The sequence below is a fragment of the Drosophila santomea genome, chromosome 2R (genome assembly GCF_016746245.2).
Source record: "Drosophila santomea strain STO CAGO 1482 chromosome 2R, Prin_Dsan_1.1, whole genome shotgun sequence".
Taxonomy (NCBI): domain Eukaryota; kingdom Metazoa; phylum Arthropoda; class Insecta; order Diptera; family Drosophilidae; genus Drosophila; species Drosophila santomea.
This window is the reverse complement of record NC_053017.2, coordinates 5,155,206-5,175,701: the sequence shown is the minus strand read 5'-3', so window position 1 is coordinate 5,175,701 and position 20,496 is coordinate 5,155,206. Positions and strand designations below refer to the sequence as shown.

General features: G+C 40.7%; 3 protein-coding genes across 7 annotated transcripts; 1 reads left to right on the top strand and 2 right to left on the bottom strand.

The window, feature by feature from the left end:
• Window positions 1-472: 472 nt before the first annotated feature.
• LOC120446781 lies at window positions 473-2,441 on the top strand. Its single transcript, XM_039627927.1, has 4 exons — window positions 473-733; window positions 795-1,341; window positions 1,400-1,866; window positions 1,926-2,441. Exons 1-4 carry the CDS (start codon window positions 573-575, stop codon window positions 2,263-2,265), a joined length of 1,515 nt encoding a protein of 504 aa, XP_039483861.1. The 5' UTR covers window positions 473-572; the 3' UTR covers window positions 2,266-2,441.
• On the bottom strand, window positions 2,433-3,159 carry LOC120444807. The gene is made up of 4 exons (XM_039624754.1): window positions 3,097-3,159; window positions 2,888-3,046; window positions 2,665-2,829; window positions 2,433-2,609 (listed from the first exon to the last, which is right to left on the bottom strand). Exons 1-4 carry the CDS (start codon window positions 3,157-3,159, stop codon window positions 2,454-2,456), a joined length of 543 nt encoding a protein of 180 aa, XP_039480688.1. The 3' UTR covers window positions 2,433-2,453.
• A 205-nt stretch (window positions 3,160-3,364) lies between these two features.
• LOC120444708 (embryonic polarity protein dorsal) lies at window positions 3,365-18,717 on the bottom strand. 5 transcript variants are annotated; one of them, XM_039624585.2, is made up of 10 exons: window positions 18,570-18,707; window positions 17,657-17,726; window positions 9,145-9,498; window positions 8,884-9,062; window positions 8,425-8,819; window positions 8,284-8,362; window positions 5,703-5,810; window positions 4,710-4,772; window positions 3,992-4,569; window positions 3,365-3,883 (listed from the first exon to the last, which is right to left on the bottom strand). In XM_039624585.2, the coding sequence occupies exons 3-10, from the start codon at window positions 9,477-9,479 to the stop codon at window positions 3,596-3,598; spliced, it is 2,025 nt and encodes a 674-aa protein (XP_039480519.1). In that variant the 5' UTR covers window positions 9,480-9,498; window positions 17,657-17,726; window positions 18,570-18,707; the 3' UTR covers window positions 3,365-3,595. The 5 variants fall into 5 exon arrangements, with proteins under 5 accessions (XP_039480519.1, XP_039480515.1, XP_039480516.1 ...); XM_039624581.2 differs by lacking the exons at window positions 3,365-3,883; window positions 3,992-4,569; window positions 4,710-4,772 and having other exon boundaries at window positions 5,668-8,362; window positions 18,570-18,717; XM_039624582.2 differs by lacking the exons at window positions 3,365-3,883; window positions 3,992-4,569; window positions 4,710-4,772 and having other exon boundaries at window positions 5,668-8,362; window positions 18,676-18,699.
• Window positions 18,718-20,496: the final 1,779 nt, after the last annotated feature.

Sequence of the window (20,496 nt, the reverse complement as noted above, 5' to 3'; positions counted from 1 at the left end):
TGGGAAAATGAGCCGCAAATGGGAAGTCGGAAGCCGCTACCACATCATTTTCCTTACAATGTGTGAGAACCAAACCGGATGTGCCGTCCAAGTGGTCGGGGACTTCTCAGCAGGATATCGTTTGCCTTTGAACACAATGCTCACTTGCTGGTTCGAAATTTGAGCTGTGACGTTACATATATATGCTCATACTTATGTGCTTATATAGTAAACAACTTTTGTACCTATGCCTACAATTTATTTTTCCTAATGTAATAAGAATATATACATAGTTCAATTATTTTCCTCGTGCATCGGATTTGTATTCACTAAGTAGTATATTACCAAATTGCGTAATTCTTAGTGAAAATAAAGAAAATAATAAGACACGTAAAACTTGTGATCCAGGCAAAACCTAATATTGTAACTAGCAACTTTAAGTAGGCACCTCCTTTGACTTCATTGGATGCTTCGTGTGCTTCTATAGCTTAAATTCAGTTTTCTTATAGATTTCTGTTCGTCTTGAGCAATAAACAAAAGTTCTTGTCAGTTTCATTATTTCCTAACAAGTTTGAAAATTATTTTTATTCAGTATGTTGCCGAAAAGTCCACGAATTCGCCAAGGCAAACAGACTGGTTTGACCAGAATCCCTCAGAAGGGGTCGCCCAGAACCGTTTACTGCAAATCTCTGTTTTCTGGGCAGGCAAAAAAGCGGCCCATATTGGGACAGCGGAACTTGAAAAAGGAGAATGCGTAAGTTAACAAATTTATGATTTACGCCTTTTTGCGTTTTCATTGTGCAGGCCCCTTTTAGCTTAGCAGACAAAAACAAGCAACAGTTGCAAGAAATTCCCGATGCGGTGCTACTGACACCCTCTTCCTCGGACAACTCCTTAACCACCACAGTGTCTAGTTCTGGCCAATCCAACTATTCGGAGATGCCAAAGGCTAGTCTGCTCCGAGAGCCCACCTCCTTGACCCCCTACTTGACCCTCAAGCGTCAGCAGACCTCGACCTTGATCAATTTTCGGGTGCGCAAATCGCTTTCCCAAATGGATTTCAAAGAGGCGCGTCGCACGGGAAACTATCAGTTGGTGGCCCATGTGGGATCGCCCAGGAAATCTGTTCAGCCGAAGTCGCAGGGAGTGGATAGTGACTCGGGGTTGGAGGCCAAGATGGCCAGATTGGTGCTGCAGGACAATGCCCTAATTGAAGGACAGATGAGCTTTGTGGTTGGTCCAGATCAGGATGCCCGAGTGGCCAGCTTGAGAATCTTTAACACCATTATGCTGCACGCTTGGCGCAGGAGGCGAGAGGAGGTCCGTCAGCTTACCGATCAGGTGGAGGACTACAAAAAAAGTGTATGATAATAAAAGTTTCCTATATGTAAATCCTTATACTAAGCCCGTGATCCCTCAGTTCGTTAAAAATCGCAATCAATTGCACGTCTACAATTCCCTCTTTTCCGTGGAGAAACGTCGCAACGAAACCTTAAATGATCAGCTAAGGCAGTCCTATCGTGAAAATGCTCAAACGAAACTCTCATACGAAGAACTTAGTGTAGTGCTAGTGCAGATCAGAACCGAAAAGGAGAAGCTTGCCGAAGAGCTGGCAACCAAGGACCGAGATATTGCAAATCTCCAGGAAATGCAGCAGCACCTGAAAAGCGAACTCTTCCAGGTGCATTGCCAACAGCGGGAGGATCTTGAGCAGTTGACCCGCTTGCAACGCGAGTACCAGGCGAGCCAATCCGCTCAGGATGAACTGGTCCGCCAATTGGATCTACTCCGAATCGATCTAACCATTAAGCGAGACTTTATTGACCAGTTACGCGAAAATGTGGCCAAACTGCAGAATCTCAAGCGGGGATCTGAGGAGCAGTTCAGGTGAGGAAATCATACATCCGAATGGCACTCCATAATGACCTAACAATCGAATCCATTAGCAAACTGTTTGAACAAACGGTAAAACTTGAGCAAGCAATTAAGGAGAAGGAGGAGCAACTGGTCACCATCCAGAATTGCTTGGCTGCCACTTTGGGGCAAAGGATTCGCCAATGCTTCGCCCAAAGTCAGGCCTATCAGCATGCCACCTATCGCATGCTGCACTTCGTAGCCCACTATATGCTACCAGGTACACCGCCACCTGGACCTCCGCTTCCAGGGGCGATAAGCAGGCTAAAGGGTTTTTTCTTACGGGGGTCGCAACATGAGTTGGACGATGTAGATGGTTTTAAGGATCTGGAGGAGGTCGATAAAGGTCAAGAACAAGATAAATTCACCTAAAAGTTACTTTTATTCTGTTGTTTACAGTTAGTATTTTTTGTTTTGGATTTTTCATATTTTTCTTTATGATTTATACATTTATAAATCATTGTTGACTGTATTGTTCTAAATACGAAATAACTATCAATTAATCCATATTGCGCACAGCCCTAATTAAAGCCAAAATTTAAAGCATTTATTTTATTACATTACGTAAACGATAAGTGAACCCTAACAGTGGCTCGATTTGTGTCATTTGAAATCCAGTTGCTATTGAATACATAATCGCCTTCCGGCAACGGAACATATTTGGTGAACTGTTGGTGTATAAAGTGGGTGGGCAGCTTATCCACAACCAGATCATGCTGAAAAATATCTCAGAAATGGTACATGATCGACATTAGATATGAATAAGCTTACATTGTAGGGACAGGAATGGTTGATGTTTGAATAGGGCTTAAACAAGGAAAAGAGAAATGAAATCATGCTATTTCCGGTATCTGCTACCATCTTACAACCGTCAAAAGTTATATTTTGGTTAATGGGCGATAGGCCATTTGATCGCTTGCGTAATGCCAGATTCACCTAAAAAAAAATACTAGTTTATTAAAAAGCTGTAGATACAATAATGTTTATCTTGCACCGTAAATTGATGTATTGGTATCTTATGGAGCCGGACCTTGAGTGATAAGTATTTGTAAGTGCGATTCGCAGCTTTCAGAAAGCAATATTCAAAATCACAGAATTGTTCGTCTGCAGAAGTACATTTTATATTGGTAAATTCGATACGACGACTTTCCAGCTTAAAAGCAATGCAATTAGGGAAGCATTTGCAATATGAATTGTACTTACCAAATGCATTTTATAAAACATCAAAAATATCACACCTGCTACCGCAGTATACTGTAAGGTCATCTTAGCTTATGATTCCGATTTAACAACAGCGTTGATACGAGTTTAGACAGAACTGAAGCAGAACACTTTGCTAAAAGCCATTAACTACTCATTATTTCAAGGGCTCATTAAAATTCAATTATATGCATGGCATCATTACTAGCAGATAAACATTTATAACAGTATTGTTTTTGCCCACCAAAAAAAATTGATTTCCAACAAGATCTATAAATTGTTTTACTTTCTGCTAAAACGATTAATTTATTCATATTTAAAAAACCTTACTTCCTACAAAAACACATTACATTTCGCCTTAAGACTAGTTATTACAGCACTAAACAATCATTTAGACGACGACCAGGTCGGTTAGGTTTAATTCTACAACACTATCATATCATCATCCTACTGCCTTCCCCGTTTTTGCTCTGTTTGCATTGGATTCGTTTTTAAGAAGGTATTACGTGGATATGGAAAGGTTTGATATCTGCAGATCTTCCGAGTTGAGGCGCAACATCTGCTGATCCTCTGAGTTTATGTGGACCAATTGCCCGCTATCGAAGCTGAGCAGATTGCTGAGCGTTGGCCCATTATTATCCGCTTGGTTGCCAGCGGTATTATTATTGTTATTAAGGTTGGCATTGCCGTTGTTGGGATTGTTGTTGCTGGGCGCATTGTTGTCGTACTGCTGTTGCTGCTGCTGCTGCTGCTGAAGCTGCTGCTGCTGATGGAGCGTGTGCTGATTGTGCTGTAAGATGACAGGTTTGAGGTTTAGAAATAGCCTTTTCCGCAAGAAATTCAATAGATGCATATTTAATTTCTAAGTATTTCAAAGTAGATATCTTGCTTAACCCACCAGATGATTTGTAGTCAGGTTCCAGTGCAGATTGTTGCCGTTGCTAGGACCTCCGCCCGATGTCAGCAGGTTGTGCATGGTGAAGGGATTGTTGAGATTGCTGAGATTATTGCCGTTGCCATTGGCAGGTGCTGCTCCTGTCGCACTTGCTGCCGCTGCTGCAACAGCTGCCGCCGAGAATTTACTTTCCCAACTGTTGCCTCCGGGATTACCAAAGGGATTGGCATGAAATTGCAAGGACTGTTGCTGTTGCTGTTGCTGCTGTTGGTGTTGCTGTTGGTGCTGATGCTGCTGCTGCTGCTGCTGGGCAAGGACCTGTTGGGCAAACGGATTGTAGTTGCTCCCCAGATCAGTTGCTCCGTATTGCTGTTGTTGTTGTTGCTGCTGCTGTTGCTGCTGTGGGTGGTTGGGCGACATCAGTTGCTGCTGGCCATTGGTGGGCGTCCCCGCGGAGGCTATGTTGTAGGGCGAGGGCGTACTGTTGTGGTTGTAGTTGCTCGATGGCGACAGCGGCTGGGGCGAGGGGGTGAGCTCAGGAGGCGCTCGATAGGTAAGCCCAAAGGGCTGTGGCGAGGTATCTGCAAGACGAAGCAAGCAGCATTTAATATACTTGTATATAAAACAGACGAAACAAGGTAAAGGAGGTACAAGTAGGGAATATTATGTTTATTGACGTTTGAACTACGGTTTTTTAGTCGCACTATTGCACTCAACTCACCTCTTGGTTCCGTTTTAATGGGCGGTATGTTTTGTGTATTCCAGCAATTCATGTTAGTTTGTCCTACAATAAAACAAGCATTCAAAGTTAGCAAATAGCAAATTAAAAATAAAGTTCAAATCGAACAGGACAAGTAAAGCAACGAATAAACAGTACATGCAAACAGATAAAAGACAAAAACAGGAGGCAATCTCAAAAACCAAGTAGTTTTCAGAATCGTTAATGCGGCATACAAATCAAAAACTCTGCCAGTCATGCATATAAATTTTTAAAATAAAACAGAAAAGCCAAAAACCGAAATAAACTGTTTCGAATTTTGATAAAAACTTACTCAGAACTGTAAACACTTCTTCGAAGTAAGTAATCCTAGAGCAAAACTTACTTCAACCTTTAAACAGTTCCTTTTTGATAAAAAAAAAACCTTTTTTTTATTTTATTTATAAATTTTGTTTTTTTTTCTGTTTTATTAAGCTACAATATTTTATACAAAATATTTTTACCAAATTTGTAGTTTTCCGTATATAAAAATATCAAATATTCTTCGCATGTATAACGAGTAGAAAAGCGACAAAAATTTCATATTGATTTTGAATCAATTTCTCTTTCTTCACTATAATTTCGACTATTCGTGTAAATCAATATATAAATATAGCGGGGACATTCTTCCCTTTACGTAGATTTCGTGGTGTTTTGGGTGAGTGGATTTGTGCATTGATTGAGTGCTTTCCAATAGTTTCTAAGAGTCTATTCGAGTAATACGTCATCTGAGGCGATGATTTGGTATGTAGTCTTTGGTATACCAAAAAAACATCAAATATATGATGATTTGACTAGGTAGGATTCAGTAGATGACTAGCATCTCAAAACAAAGTATATACCCAAGTGGATCCGAATGGAACGCATGGGAAAAAGTCTACTCAAAGTAGAGACAGACGCAATAGAGGATAGAGAAGACCGACACCAGTTTAGGAAAAATTTCAACAGTCAACTTACTGCCATCCTGGTGGTCATTCTGCAACTGCTGTTTCTGCTGCTGCTGGAGCAGCAGGTGCATGGGATCACCGCCAGTCTTCTGACGTTTCCGCCTCAAGTGCGCTGGATCTATAAAACAAAATATACACACCGTGTTGTAGGTACATGTGATCGAGTTTTAAGTTTCAATTTAAACAAAATATTCGATTCCATTGGAAAATCTTACACTACTCTGAAAACTGAGTGATTTCGCTTAAATACAATAGTTAGGTTGGCCCCTTTTAAATGGGCCACCTGGACAACAAACAAATTATTGGGTTTGACCCATTTCTCTGGGGTCTTTTGCCTGGTATCACTTACAAATTATTTGGGGATACTTTTAGCACAATTTTCAATTATACAACAAATACAAATTCATAAAGGTTCTGAAGACATTACGCTCCAGCCGGCCTTACAACAAGTGGACAATTTGTGGTGCCAGAGTTTATGGAAATACAATATTTCGAGAAATACAATACAATTTCCACTGGCTTGAAGCCGACGTGCTTCGTTATTGAGTTTCGTTAGAGGATTTTCCTCGGTTCGTTTGCCTATAAAGAATATAAACAATCAAATCAACAAATCTATATGCCATTTGCAGCAGTCAATCGCTTGGCCACCTCATCCGGCGTTAGGATCTCGCCAGCATCCACGGGAGCATAGTAGGCGGAGGTCTCATCAAATTCACTGGCCGCCGCAAGTGGCGGAATACTCGTGTACAGGGCAAAGTGCTCGGCCTCGGTTAGGTCGATATTGGGGTCCAGTTGGACATTGAAGTGGCCTTCGATGGAGCTGACCAAGTTGTGCAGACTTTGTCGATCCGCAATGGCAACCAGTTCCATTCCGCCCTCGCTAATTGGTATGTCCGCCAACTGTAGGGCAGAGGCAGTGCGTCTATCCAATCCTGCTCCCACCGAAACGGTGCTAGATTGGGAGTAGCCCTCTGTTCGCTGCTGCTGAGGCAAACTATTGGCACTGTCACCCTTCAGCGGTATGTGCACCACATCAGCATTTAGGTATGTGGGTCTCTTTCCGGAAACACTGCTCACACTTCTGCCCACTGGCTTGACCAGCTTTGATCCTGGTTTCTTGGCCTTGACAGGACTTGATTTTGCAGGCGCTGGATTCGAGATGAACGGAGCTGCTGACTTGGAGGAGCGCAGAGATGCCCTCATCGGGTCCTGCATGTTAAAGTGACCTATACTCGGCTCCCTGCTATTTACTTTGGAATCGATTAGGGAACTGTTCTCCTGCCCCTGGGCCAGATCTGGTTTGCTCTTGCGTCGCGAAAAAAGTTTCGAAAAGAATCCCGGTTTCTTCTGCCTAGGCAGACTATTAAAGTTCGGGTTCTTTGGAGCGGGAGGGAGTCTTTTGTTTAGCGGAGACTCTCCTGCAGATGGCCTGGCCTGAACCGTATTAGCCTCGATTGAACGATTCTCGGCATTGCTGTCCTGCTTTCGAATTCTTTTCGGTGGCAATGGCGGCAACTTCTCCTCTTCTGGTGGAAATGGAACTGTTAGAATTGCCGGCGGAACTGGAGGAATTGGTCGCAATGGAGTCTCCGGCTTACGGGCCTGTGAGTTCACCTCAACGGGATCGTAATGCTGATGGGCATCTTCGGGAGCGCATTGCGACATGGGGGGAGTTGGGGGCATTATGTCTTCCATGGGTATAAGAACGGGATTCTTAAAGGCAATCTGCAAGCTTGTGTAGGTGGCAGCGTCATCGAAGCTGTCCTCCACCTGCAGCGGAGCACGACCCTCAAAACCAGCCAACTCATTTTGTATGGTATTCTTGTACGTATCCCTCTGCACTTTGAAGTCCGTGTATATTTCATCCAGTTCAGCCACGGTCTCAAGGAGTTCGTCAAGGGTCTTATCTGTCTTAGATATCTCACGGGCGGAGTCCAAAACATCTGCCTCAGCAGTGGGACTGGGCTCATGGACTTGCTGTTCAATCTCGCTGGACTTCATCCACTCGGTGATCTTATCGTTGGCCGTCAAAGGACGTGGCTCCAAATGCTGACCCAAATCCAGTTTCTCCAGTTCCCGTACCTTCTCATCGATTATCGTGTCAATCTCTTTTTCCTGCTCGGATCGCAGGCGATGGGCCTCGGCTTCTGCCTGAACATCCGCCGCCTCCATGTCTTCGGGAATATGATCAGAGGCGTGATCGGGCAAATTATCTAAAGCCTGATCGAAAGATTGCTGCTCTGGTAGTTCGTGATCCTGCTGCATCGGTTCCTCCAGCTGAAAAGATTGCTCCTGTTGTTGTTGCTGTAAATATTGTTCCTGCTGACATGATTGCTCTTGTGCGTATTGCTCCTGCTGCACTGACGGCTCTTGGACAAGAGGTGGCTCCGATTGCTGAGATACCTCTTGATTAAAGTCCATTTCCAAAGGTATCTCACGTTGGACCTCTAATTTCGGTGTATCCAAATCGATAACCTCAATCGTTGGCGCCTGCACTTCCCGTCTGGCGTCCAACCTGAGGATCTGCTGAAATAGATCTTCGTCGGGCTTCCGCTTGAGGTGCCGATGAAGATTCCAGAATGTATGTTTACCTGAGTCCATTGGCACGTACTCGAAGGGCAGTGCCTCGCTGGTAACTCCATCCGAGGGACGTCGCAGTTGGATAAAGACCTAATGAATCATATTTTATTTTGAGTGCTGCTCTGAACCGTACTTGATTATCATTTCCTCACCTTGGCGGGCTCTGTGATCTCCAGGGTATGATAGCGCGGCGTCTTAAAGGTAATGGCAGTCTGCTTGTGGACATCGGTGTGCTGAAAGTCACCAAAGGCCTCCCAAACACTCTGGCCATTCTTCTCCTCGAAGAATCGCACGGCAATGTCCTCCTTGGCCACCTTCTCGCAGAGCAGGATGATCTGGGTATTGCCAAGGACAGTGGCCGAGCAGCTGCACAACCGGCAGATGACAAGGTCGGACATGGCCTTCTTATCGAAGATAGGCTCGGAAACCACCGGCGGCAAAGGCGAGGTGAATCGACCCTTCTGCTCACTCTCCATGAATACTTGAAAGCACAATCGCACCGAATTCAGATCAATGCTCGAGGGCTGGAAACGATGCGAAAAGCCAGCTGAAGGTAGCAAATGGGAATTGTGAGACTTAAAGAGCAATAATATTTGCTTAACAAGACTTACTCTTAAACGGATCCACACGGATCTCCTCGCGCGCCTTCAGCGCCGCCTCAATGTCCTTCTTTTTGACACACTGGATACCCAAATTGCTAAACACTGCTCGCATTGTCTCACTATTAATCTCTAGTGTGCAGACGCCCTTCTTGCAGCCCTCCTTGCCAACTAAATTGTGGGGATGGGGACTGAAATGAAAGGTATTTTTAATACCATACATTGAAGTGTTCTAGTGCACTTTGTTTTAGGCTTTTTATATATCCAACTCACCGATATGGCGTGTCCTTGGTGACACAGGAGACGACAACAACGGCGCGTCCCTTGTAACCCACAATCTCGATTGTCGGATAGGTCTTGTTCTCCGGCGTAGAGTTCACACCCGGAATGGATCCCGCCGAGCGTCCCTCGCATTCGTAGCGGAACCGCAGAGCCTTTCCCGCCGGTTGCTCAGTGATCTTTACGTAGGGTTTCTTCCGCACATTTTTCGTGGACTGTGACAGTTGCTGCTGCTGCTGGGCGGGCAGTCCGTTGTAGTTGAGGCTCTGTTGGCCGTCAGCCGCTGGAAGCTGCCCAGAAGCGGCTCCGTTGTTCTGATTGGGAAACATTACGTGTCCAAAATATTAACTGAAATTAAATAAAAGGAGCATACGTTAAGAAGAGCTTCGAAATATTTATTTATAAATATTTATACATATTTTTGTATACTCCTTACTAAAAGAGTGAAAGGGTATACTAGATTGTAAAGTGTAAGATGTAGATCTTGATTAGGATCCCTTGCCAAATTGAACTAGCCATGTCCGTACGTATGAACGTCAAGAACTTGGGATGCCAATTTCCATGGGTATTTCACTTCAACTAGCTAAGTAACGGGTATCTGGTTGTCAATGAATTCGACTATAGCTTTCTCTCTAGTTATGCCCATTACTCGTAGGGTATACTAAATTCGTTAAAAAGTACGAAACAGACGGAAGGAAGCGGTTCCGACCATATAAAGTATATATATTCTTGACCAGGATCAATAGCCGAGTCGATCTGGCCACGAACGTCGTATTTCTCCTTCGCATTTCCACCAGCTGAGTAATGGGTATCAGATAGTCGGGGATCTTGACTAAAGCTCTCTCTTGTTTTTAGATAAGAAATATAACTTTAATCCCTATAGACTTTCTTAATTTTTACAATACGAGAAAAGCTTGCATAGAAACATGTGTGTGTTCCATTCCAATATCTCACACACTACACATTTCTTATAGGATCAACCAAATTGTTCATTTCAGAAACAAACAATATTTTTACTGCATTTATTGCGGATGAAATTTTGTTAATATTTGTTTTTCGTAATGCATATTGCTTTTGTGTCGCTATAATGCTCTAGAATAGTATCATTCGTTACATTTTCCGTTCATCTGATTTCATGTTACGGCCAATGGCAAACGAGACACAATTCCTTGGCAAGCAAATCGAAGGCCCCCAGACACGCCAAACGATGACGACGCTGATCGAAAATAAAGCCTCGAAGACTCGTGCAATGATCTGCTATATAAGAAAGATTCTCCTGACCACTGGCTATGACTAACCGAACCGTAACACGTCTGGCAGAAAACGAAAAAGGTGGAAAACTCTCCCGCAGACCCAATATTTCTGCGTGGGTGGTCGATTTTGGTGCGATAGACAGCATTAATTACACTTTTTAGGGGCCATTAGGAAAATTGTATATTTTCATAATTCTCATCGGCATCTGATGCATTTGCAGTGGGTGCGTTTTTCAATCGGTTCTTTTTTCTTTTGGCCGGGTCCGGCCCCAGTCTGGTCCGGTGTAGTCCGGCTAAAGCTCCGGACGACTTGTTTAAAAATAACATTTTGCGTAACACGGCCACAAAGCGACAAAAACTCTGCCTCCCATATATCAGGTGGTATATATAGGTGCCCCATGTACATAAATATACATACATAGATTGCCTCGCAGACTGGCCTCCCCGGAGCTGGTAAGCGTTATAGTTTGTTTTATTTTTCGCGACATTGGAGCAATTTAAACAAAACATTTTATGTTATCAATGATGGCGCGGAGCATTGTCAACGACTCCGTTGCCGATCATCCCAATACGCACTAAGATCTACTAGATATACATGAATATGAAGACTAAGTGGCTATGTGACCTCAGTTGCTTCTCTGATCGTGTCTAGACATTGGTCTGCCGTGGGCCAAAGACGTCAATGGCTAAAAAAAACTAATGCCCATGCATTGGTCCGAACCAAACCTAGCTGGTTTGTTGGGGTAAAAAAAAAGGGAAGCCAGGAAACGTGTGCCAATTCTGTTGATATACGCTAATTTAAGGAAAATTATATACCTTACAGGAAAATTATATACCTTACAGGAAAACATATTTTTAAGAAATTTGAGCACCTAGGCTGGTGCTAAATTAATGCAATAAAACAAATTTTGGTTTATCCTTTATAAGCCACATCGTCATCAAAACGAAAGTAATAGACTCATTAAAAGTTTAATCTCTTATCTTATATGCATACAAAAAAAAAACCTAGTCGTGGCAGTGATTATTTTAATAAATATCACAACGTTTTTGTTGCGATTAAGCTTTATGTCCTCATATGTATATGTATGTGTTACTTGTATCCTTTTAAGTAAGTGTAGTTTTTCATGGAAATTTCTATAAGACTTATTCTTTCCTTAACATTTGTTTTGAGTTATCAAAGTAACGGGTGTTTTTTTTAGAGGTATAGAACTTTAAGTTGGCATTACTGTTCAAGATGGCGACCGATTTAACAGCTGTCAAGTGATTTATTCTCAGTTTGGTTTGGCAATTCGTCATGCGTGCTTACAAAATCCAACTCGTGCAAGAATTGAAACCAAACGATCATCAAGCAAGGCGTAGATTCGTCGAATGGGCCCAAAACGAGATTGCTGTTGTTCCCGATTTTTCATAAGCCTCCAAGATCTTGTGATTTAACACCGCTAGACTACTTTTTGTGGGGCTATGTAAAGTCATTGGTCTATGCGGATAAGCCACAAACGCTAAACCATTTGGAAGACAACATTCGCCGTGTTATTGCCGATATACGGCCAAATATTGGAAAAAGTCATTGCAAATTGGACGTCCAGATTGGACTACATCCGAGCCAGCCGTGGCGGTCATATGCCAGAAATCATATTTAAAATGTAATGCCACAAGATTATCTTTCATGTCAATAAAATTCATGTCAATCGAATAATCCATCGTTGTTTTATTGCAATTTAAAGTTCTATACCTCTAAAAAAAACACCCTATATATACATATGTATGTATACCATTCACATCTGTTTTATTTCTAGAGGCATTTCGATCAAAGATTCGCAGCTGCCAAACGCTTTTTGTGCGTCAACTAGAAATATTTTCCTTATAAATCAAGTCCAATGGGACAATGATGAAAATTAAATTAAAGACATAAAAAATCAATGGACTCAGCAGAACGATAACCTTTATAGCTTCAGATATATAATAAATCAAAAGACTTTTCCCACGTGCCGATATTTCTCCATTATTTTAAAGAAATTTGGTTTGGCTTGAAAATCAATTGGTGAGGACACAAACCAATCAGCGTGCACAATATTGGGAAAGAATTACGTCATAAAATAATTTAGGTTTCGGCGAATATGAAAAGCTAGTTGGCCAAAAGCCAACAAATGTAATACATATGCAAGTCGGTTCATGTATATATTACACATACGTATTTATCTTTATTTAATTTATGAGAATTGAGCGATTGATCACCTTTCAGTTATCACGGCCAAACTTTTGTGCGAAAAGTTCACCACACAGATAAAATAGAAAATTTTCGGATATTCAATAGGTTTTATTATTTATTACTTATAATGTTAAGATGTTTTTTTATTATACGATCCGTCTTTATGTTTCTAGCTTTGGTCTTAAACTGGGCTCCTATATATTCGTATCTATAGGTGTTACCGAGAAAAATGTTTTTGTAGAGCCGAACACACGCGAAAACCGTCCTGACTTCTCGCCAAATGTCTGAACACTGAACAGAAAAAATCTCTTTGAGAAGAAACACAGAATTCTTTATGCACGTTTGCCTAGCAAAAGTTTTGTTGTCGAGCTTTCTGCTATTTTTATTTTCACTAATATTTTAAAAATGTATTTTCTTAACATTTTTGGCTTGTGAGCACGCGTATGTACGTATGTACTCGTACATTTGTATCTGTCATGAATTTATTGCTTTGCTTGCAAGGAATTTTCTCTTTCGGCGAGCAAGTTGTCCCAATTTTTGGGGAACAAAATGTTGACTTCCTTTACTTTAATGTTCGATGTCAATAATCGATGTTTTGCTGGCAATTGCGTAAACAAGTAGAAATAATAATGTTAACAAAAATTGTTACTTTATATTACAATGTTAAAATTTCATGCTTATATTGGCCCGGGTGATGTATTCATGCGATCAAAATTAAAACCAACCAATATTGGATAATCATGTATTCCATCGAAAATTGCACTTATGTTTGTCGCTATTCACACTTTACAATGTGTTGACCCCAACGAAAATGAGTCACCTTTCATTGAGGGAAAAAACCGAATCGTACTAAATGCGCCTAATCTAAGCGAAAGATGCAAAGGTATCTAAACATTAACATAAACTGCATGAACAGGGGATTGTTTGTTTTTGCAGTGAATATAAACAAATTATTCAAGTACATTTGCTGTAGGCATATGGTTATAGGCTATGGGATATATTGGCATTTCCGTTTCAATATCTACGGCAAAAAAGAAAGAAAAGTCGCCACTTGTCACCGTTCAATCTGCCTTGAGCACTTGGCGCCAGTTCAGAAAGCTCTCTAATGAGTTTGTAATACCCAATTATACGATCTATGCTGGGCAGAGGATATATAAGATATATGTACATATGCCTCTGCCAGAATGAATGGATGCATTATATTCGTACCAAGAGATTTTTGAAAACAAAATATCTCGATTTTGATGGGCCACAATTTCCACGAAGCACAATGAGTCACAAAACAAATTTCATGCTATGTACACATATGTATATACTAAAATATGCCAGGAATTTGCTCGTGTGCCACCCACAGTTGGCAAAAATCATTCACTAACTACGTGACTTTCTCATTGAGGACGTATGGAATCGAACAAGAATAGGTCAGTTACCCTGAAAATTAAATCATATAGGTTGAGCATATCATAATACCGGAAATTCCCATAGTTTCGGTCTATTAACCAATTGAACATGTCATTCAAAGGTTAAAAAGAATAAAACTGCTAGCAATTTAAATGCAATACGAGTTGACGCCCTTTTAAAGTTTTGTTTTATTCGCTGCTATGTATGTTGAGATTAGAACCATTTGCAATCAAACAAATTTGCCACTGTTTATTCCCGTCAGACAGAACCTGCAGAGCGGCGGTATTTAGTCTGTAGTGCTCAGGTGTGAACGAAAATAAAATCCGAACAAAACTCAAAGATAACCAAAAATAAGATTAGAATATAAAAATACAACTGAATGACGATAACCTGAGCCTGTATCGATAGTTTGTTTAAGTGTTGTGCAGGGGGGATATATTGGAATTTCTAATCGTTTTGCCCTTCATTTGCTCAGAACAATCAACACGATAATTTCAGAAGAAAAAAGCCTATGCTCTCAAGCTTAAGCCACTCGTTTGGCGATAACTACTTTTGGCGAAAAATATAAAAGTCAAGTAAACAAAATAAAACGAAAACATTTCGTATCGATCATTTAACATGCTAATTTTATGCAATTTCCAATAGCTAAGACACACAGAAAAAAGTTCTTTTGGCGCCAGCACCACAAATTAAGATTAAGATCAACATCAAAGCATCAATAGCAGCCAAAAATTCCTCTGTGAAACGGGTTCCGCAAAATTAAAAAAAAAAAAAAAAACTCCAGACAGTCAAATGGTTTTTAACGATCGTTGGCGTCAAGCAATTTACAGCTTAAATAAAAATAAATAACCGATATGCTGACAAATCGGTGGAACTAGTTGCCAAAAGAAAAGTTATGCCTGAAAACAAGTAGTCCCTTATCCTTATATTCCACGCAAAAATATGTTTATTTAATAAGCTGATAGGGGATTATTGTGCACATGTGACTTCCGGCAAAAATGCAGATATCTTATCCGTATCTCCAATTATAACGGTCACGCTTTCTTATCGAGTGGTTTAAATAATACTTGCCCAAAATAGAATCCCTATTGATTGATGGATGATTTGCATAGAGGGCCTTACCCAGCGCCAGATCGTATCCATCATGACTCGGATTTAGCATACGGGGAAACTACCAGTAGATATACGGAATATCATCTATTGACTTGGCCTTAGATCTCTGTTAGCACACAAATCTCGACTCGAGCTTTGTAAATCGCCGATGACTTGCTGGAAACGATTTCAGCGATTTTAGCGCTTCGTTTTTTTTTGTCCCTCTGGTATTATGAGTCAGCACCCGGTTTGCATTTATCTTGGCTGCAGTTTTCGGGATTACACCGTATTAGCTAAAAGTCTCTTTTTATAATTACCTGCGAGTTAATCCATCGACCACTGAACACTCATGACAACTTCGGTTTCTATTTTCTTTTTACATATATGGCCAACACAAGACGCACAATAACGTAACCTTGTTCTTAAAAAATTGTACTTTCAATCGACCAGTTTGCTGCGACAAACAAAATAACATCGAACCGCAAGGGAAATTTGAAAAGTATAAATAAAAATAACAGAATGTTGCGCTCACACGACCGAAGGCGCATCGAGGCGATCTTAGAATGAAACAATTGAAAACCTCTCCGGCGTATTTGAGTGGCCGCAAAAATAAATAAATACAAGGGGCAAAAGCTTTTCCACGAGCCCCACCCCCTCGGACCGCCAGCCCCTCACCGCTCACGTGCTCGTAAGAAACTTTCATTTATGGCGACGTCGAAAAGCCACTGCGACTGCGCTGCCATGTACACAGGTGTTTCGGTTGTATTATTTAAGTTTATCGTTTGCATTCATCGTAGATTATTTAATACGCAGGTGGGTAATTGCAGCCCAAAAAACTCAAAAAAGAACTGCGGTTACACTGCAAAGGATGTTCTATAAGTTTTTGGGAAATCTAAACTTTTAATTGTCATGCAGAAATTGTGAGCAACTACAAGTTGAACTGACATTAAACCCTAACCCTAGCCTCGTTAAATTAAGTTTTTCCAGGAATGTTTTACATACTCGTATGTATTTACATAGTAAAAAAAATAACGCTTTAGTCGAGCTCCCCGACTACCAGATAGTGCGAACGTGAAGTTTTCTAACTTTTTATCATCACTAAAAATTTACCCAAAATAATAAAATAAATAAATAATGTTAAAAATAATAAAATTAAAAACAATTTAACCATTTTTCACAAGTGTGGGCGTAGCAGTTTTGGCGTAAGAGTGGGCGTGGCAACATAAATGCGCTGCGTCTATATCTCTGGAATCTACATATGTACATGCTTAATCTTAACATTCTAGCTTCTACAGTTCCTGAAATCGAGGCGTTCATACGGACAAACGGACAGACGACTATGGCCAGATCGACTCGGCTAGTGATCCTGATTATATACACTGATCCTGATGAAAATATACACTTAATAGACTCGAAACCGCTTCCTTCTACTTGATAGATACTCTTCAACAAATCTAGTAACCCTTTTACCCTACGAGTAAGGGGTATAACCACTAAAATTGAAAACAAGAAAGAACGCTATAGTCGAGTTCCCCGACTATCTGATACCCGTTACTCAGCTAGTGAAAGTGCGAAGGAGAGTCTTCAACACTGACAGTTTTTGGCGGTTTGTGGGCGTTAGAGTGGGCGTGGCAAAAAGTTTTCTTGCAAGTCGATAGAAATTTACAAAACTGATACAAAAATGAAAAAATATCAAAACATTTTTCAAAACTGTGGGCGTGGCAGCTTTGGGCGGTTTGTGGGCGCTAGAGTGGGCGTGGCAAAAAGTTTTTTAACAAATCGATAGAAATTTACAAGACTAATACAAATATGAAAAAATATCAAAACATTTTTCAAAAGTGTGGGCGTGGCAGTTTTGTGCGGTTTGTGGGCGTTAGAGTGGGCGTGGCAGCATGATTCGACAAACTTGCGCTGCGTCTATGTCCCTGGAGTCTGTATGCCTAATCTCAACTTTCTAGCTTTTGTAGTTCCTGAGATCTCGACGTTCATACGGACAGACAGACGGACAGACGGACAGACGGACGGACGGACAGACGGACAGACGGACAGACGGACGGACAGACGGACATGGCCAGATCGACTCGGCTATTGATCCTGATTAAGAATATATATACTTTATATGGTCGGAAACGCTTCCTTCTGCCTGTTACATACTTTTCAACGAATCTAGTATACCCTTTTACTCTACGAGTAACGGGTATAAATATGTATCCAGCAAAGTGACCAAGTCTTGGTTTATCAAACCTTAAATGTGTGAATAATGGTTGATAAATCACAACGTTATTGCTGTTGTCCCGAAACGATAATATCCCAATGACTCAAGAAGGTTATATTTTGTTTAACAAAAGATGAATTTCTTTGTAAAGATATTTTGCGACGTTTAAAGCAATAGTTGTGTACAAACATACATATGTATGTGCATTACAAACTCAAATATCAAGACCCTTTTGAAGAACCCAGCCATTAGGATTTTCCACCGCACTTAATTAATCCGTGCTATCAAAGTTCAGAATCAATAAATAAAGCTAGGCTCTAGAAGGGGGGGACTCACCTAAGTCAAGGAGTGATCTGAAAACTTGCTATATGCATTGATCACTGGGTTTGTTAAGTAAATCGGACACCTGAAATTCAACACGAACCAATTAGTACACTTTTATTTGCATTATTTGTTTAAATTGTATTCTTTTAATTGGAAACATAGTCAGATGCAAAGCGAGCTAAATAACCAAATTATTTATAGTTGAGAAATATGGCGCTTTTTTCATGTTAATGTTAACACGCACACACACACGCACGGTTTGGAACCGGTTTATTTATTATTTTTTATATATCAAATATTTGCCTTCTCTCTCTCACTTTCTCTCTTTCTGACTCTTTTTATTTTATTCTTTTTAACTTTTGCGCGCGCACAACGCGGGTGCGATAATATCGATAATAACGACAAAAACAACGGATGGGGGAGAACAGTTCGAACAGAAACTAATGAAAAGTTAAGAAATCGAAGACCGAAGAAAGAGAGAGTGAGCAAAGAGCGCGAGAGAGACGTGACGTCGATTTCTTCTAGGGAATTCCGGGCTTTATGCATCACATAAGCATCGACTGAATACTACTTTTGTTTTTGTTTTTCGATTTATTCGACTACTATTATTTTATAATTTAGGGTATTCTGTTATCGCGCTCTGGCACCCATTTTCTTTGGTGATTCTTGCGATGTCTGTGGTTAATGTGTGGATGTGCCGTGTAATCTAATCGGTGAAACATTCAGTTTTTATCGAAATTATCAATACGTGCGCCCGAGTTTTTTTTTTCGTTTTTTGTTTCGTTATATTTGTGGGTCTCTTTTTGTCACTCGTAATACGAAAAAGCAAGTGAAACTTGCTTAGAGCTCAATTGAATTTATGCGTTTTTATGCAGCTCTTTTACTCTGATACGTTTTATTTTTATCTACTGGTATTTCAACCTGCCTTCGAACTCTAGCAGATCAAAAGAGAGCGAGAGCTTAAAGCACAGCGAAAAAAGGTAAATAAGGCACAATTGGAGGTGGAGATAAAATCCCCGCACCACACGCACAACCAACCGATCTCGACGCCTGCGATTTAAACACTAACTGAAAAAACTGCCCTCCAACAAGAAACGGAGGAGCCAAACTTTTAATAACGTATGCGCCACTGAAAAATACCGCAAAAGTGGCCTATCGCGGAGCTTTCAACGGAGTTAAGTCGGCACCCGTCGGCCACAAGCTCTGCTCTTCGCAGACTCGACTTAAGCTCAGAAGAGAGAAAATCCGAAGAGTGCGAGATCAGCATGTGCTGAGTCACGTACAATCGAAGTTTTCCACTTGCGACTTACAGCTTAACGATGCCTACATCTTCCACAAATCCGAGTTTCGAGGAATACGCGATGATTCCATTAAGACGAAACAATATACATCGATATATAAATACATATACATATAGAAATACATATATAAATACGTACATATTTAAATACAAATGCATTTATCTGACTGAAACCGTTTTATCGGTATGCAGACCATTTGTTTCTATCTAAAGTTTTTAAAAATGTCTCACCGCTTCAATCTAGAACATGTACTGTATTGAAGGAGTGCTTAGCAAATTGAATGCATCACCTCTTCATGGAAGCTTCTTAGTGGGATCTCAAAAGAAGCAGAACACGAGGAAAGTATAAATTATACGTTTAATACGTTTCATTATACGAGTAACGGGTAACTCGTAGAGTAAAAGGGTATACTAGATTCGTTGAAAAGTATGTAACAGGCAGAAGGAAGCGTTTCCGACCATATAAAGTATATGTATGTATATATTGTTGATCAGACTCCAGAGACATAGACGCAGCGCAAGTTTGTCGATTCATGTTGCCACGCCCACTCTAACGCCCACAAACCGCCCAAAACTGCCACGCCCACACTTTTGAAAAATGTTTTGATATTTTTTCATTTTTGTATTAGTCTTGTAATTTTCTATCGATTTACCGAAAAACTTTTTGCCACGCCCACTCTAACGCCCACAAACCGCCCAAAGCTGCTAATCCCACACTTTTGAAAAATGTTTTGATATTTTTTCATTTTTGTATTGGTCTTGTAAAATTCTATCGATTTGCCAAAAAACTTTCTGCCACGCCCACTATAACGCCTACAAACCGCCAAAAACTGTGTTTAAGACTCTCCTTCTCCCTTCCACTAGCTGAGTAACGGGTATCAGATAGTCGGGGAACTCGACTTTAGCGTTCTCTCTTGTTTTAATTTCGATTAAATAGTGAATTCCGAAAACATTAATAATAGTTTATGTAACTATTTGAGGAGTACGACAAAATCCACCAAGAAGAATACTTATACTATATATAGAATTTGTATTTCCAAAATAAGCTTTATTTAAATAGGCAAAAAACTGTTTACTAGTCGTTTTTTTCTTCAAATTAAATAAATTTACAAAAAGTTAAATAATGGTTTATTAATTATGAAAATATGAACACCTAACTGTCATAGTCGAGCTTATTTTCTCAGTGTATTTCAGTAGTGACTCATCTCCATGAGCGACCGCTTCCGAAAAGCTTTTTCAGCTTTTATGAATGAAACAGCATGGAGCACTTACTATCTGTGTGTGTGGCTGGGACCCATCCATTTTTGACCCCCTTCCACCCATGAGGTTGTTCTGAATCAGCGTACGATTCCTGGAAAAGGATAATATCCTGCGCCGGCATTTGTTGTGGCATTAATTTCCACTCTGGCAGAGTCTCAATGCCGTGACTCACTGGCTTCGTGCTTAGCATTCCGGAGCAGCTTTCACTTTCCGGGCGGAGGACCTCTGACATTCAAGATGGCCTGTTCCGTGAAATTTGATAATATTTCTGATTCACCTTCTCGTAATATGG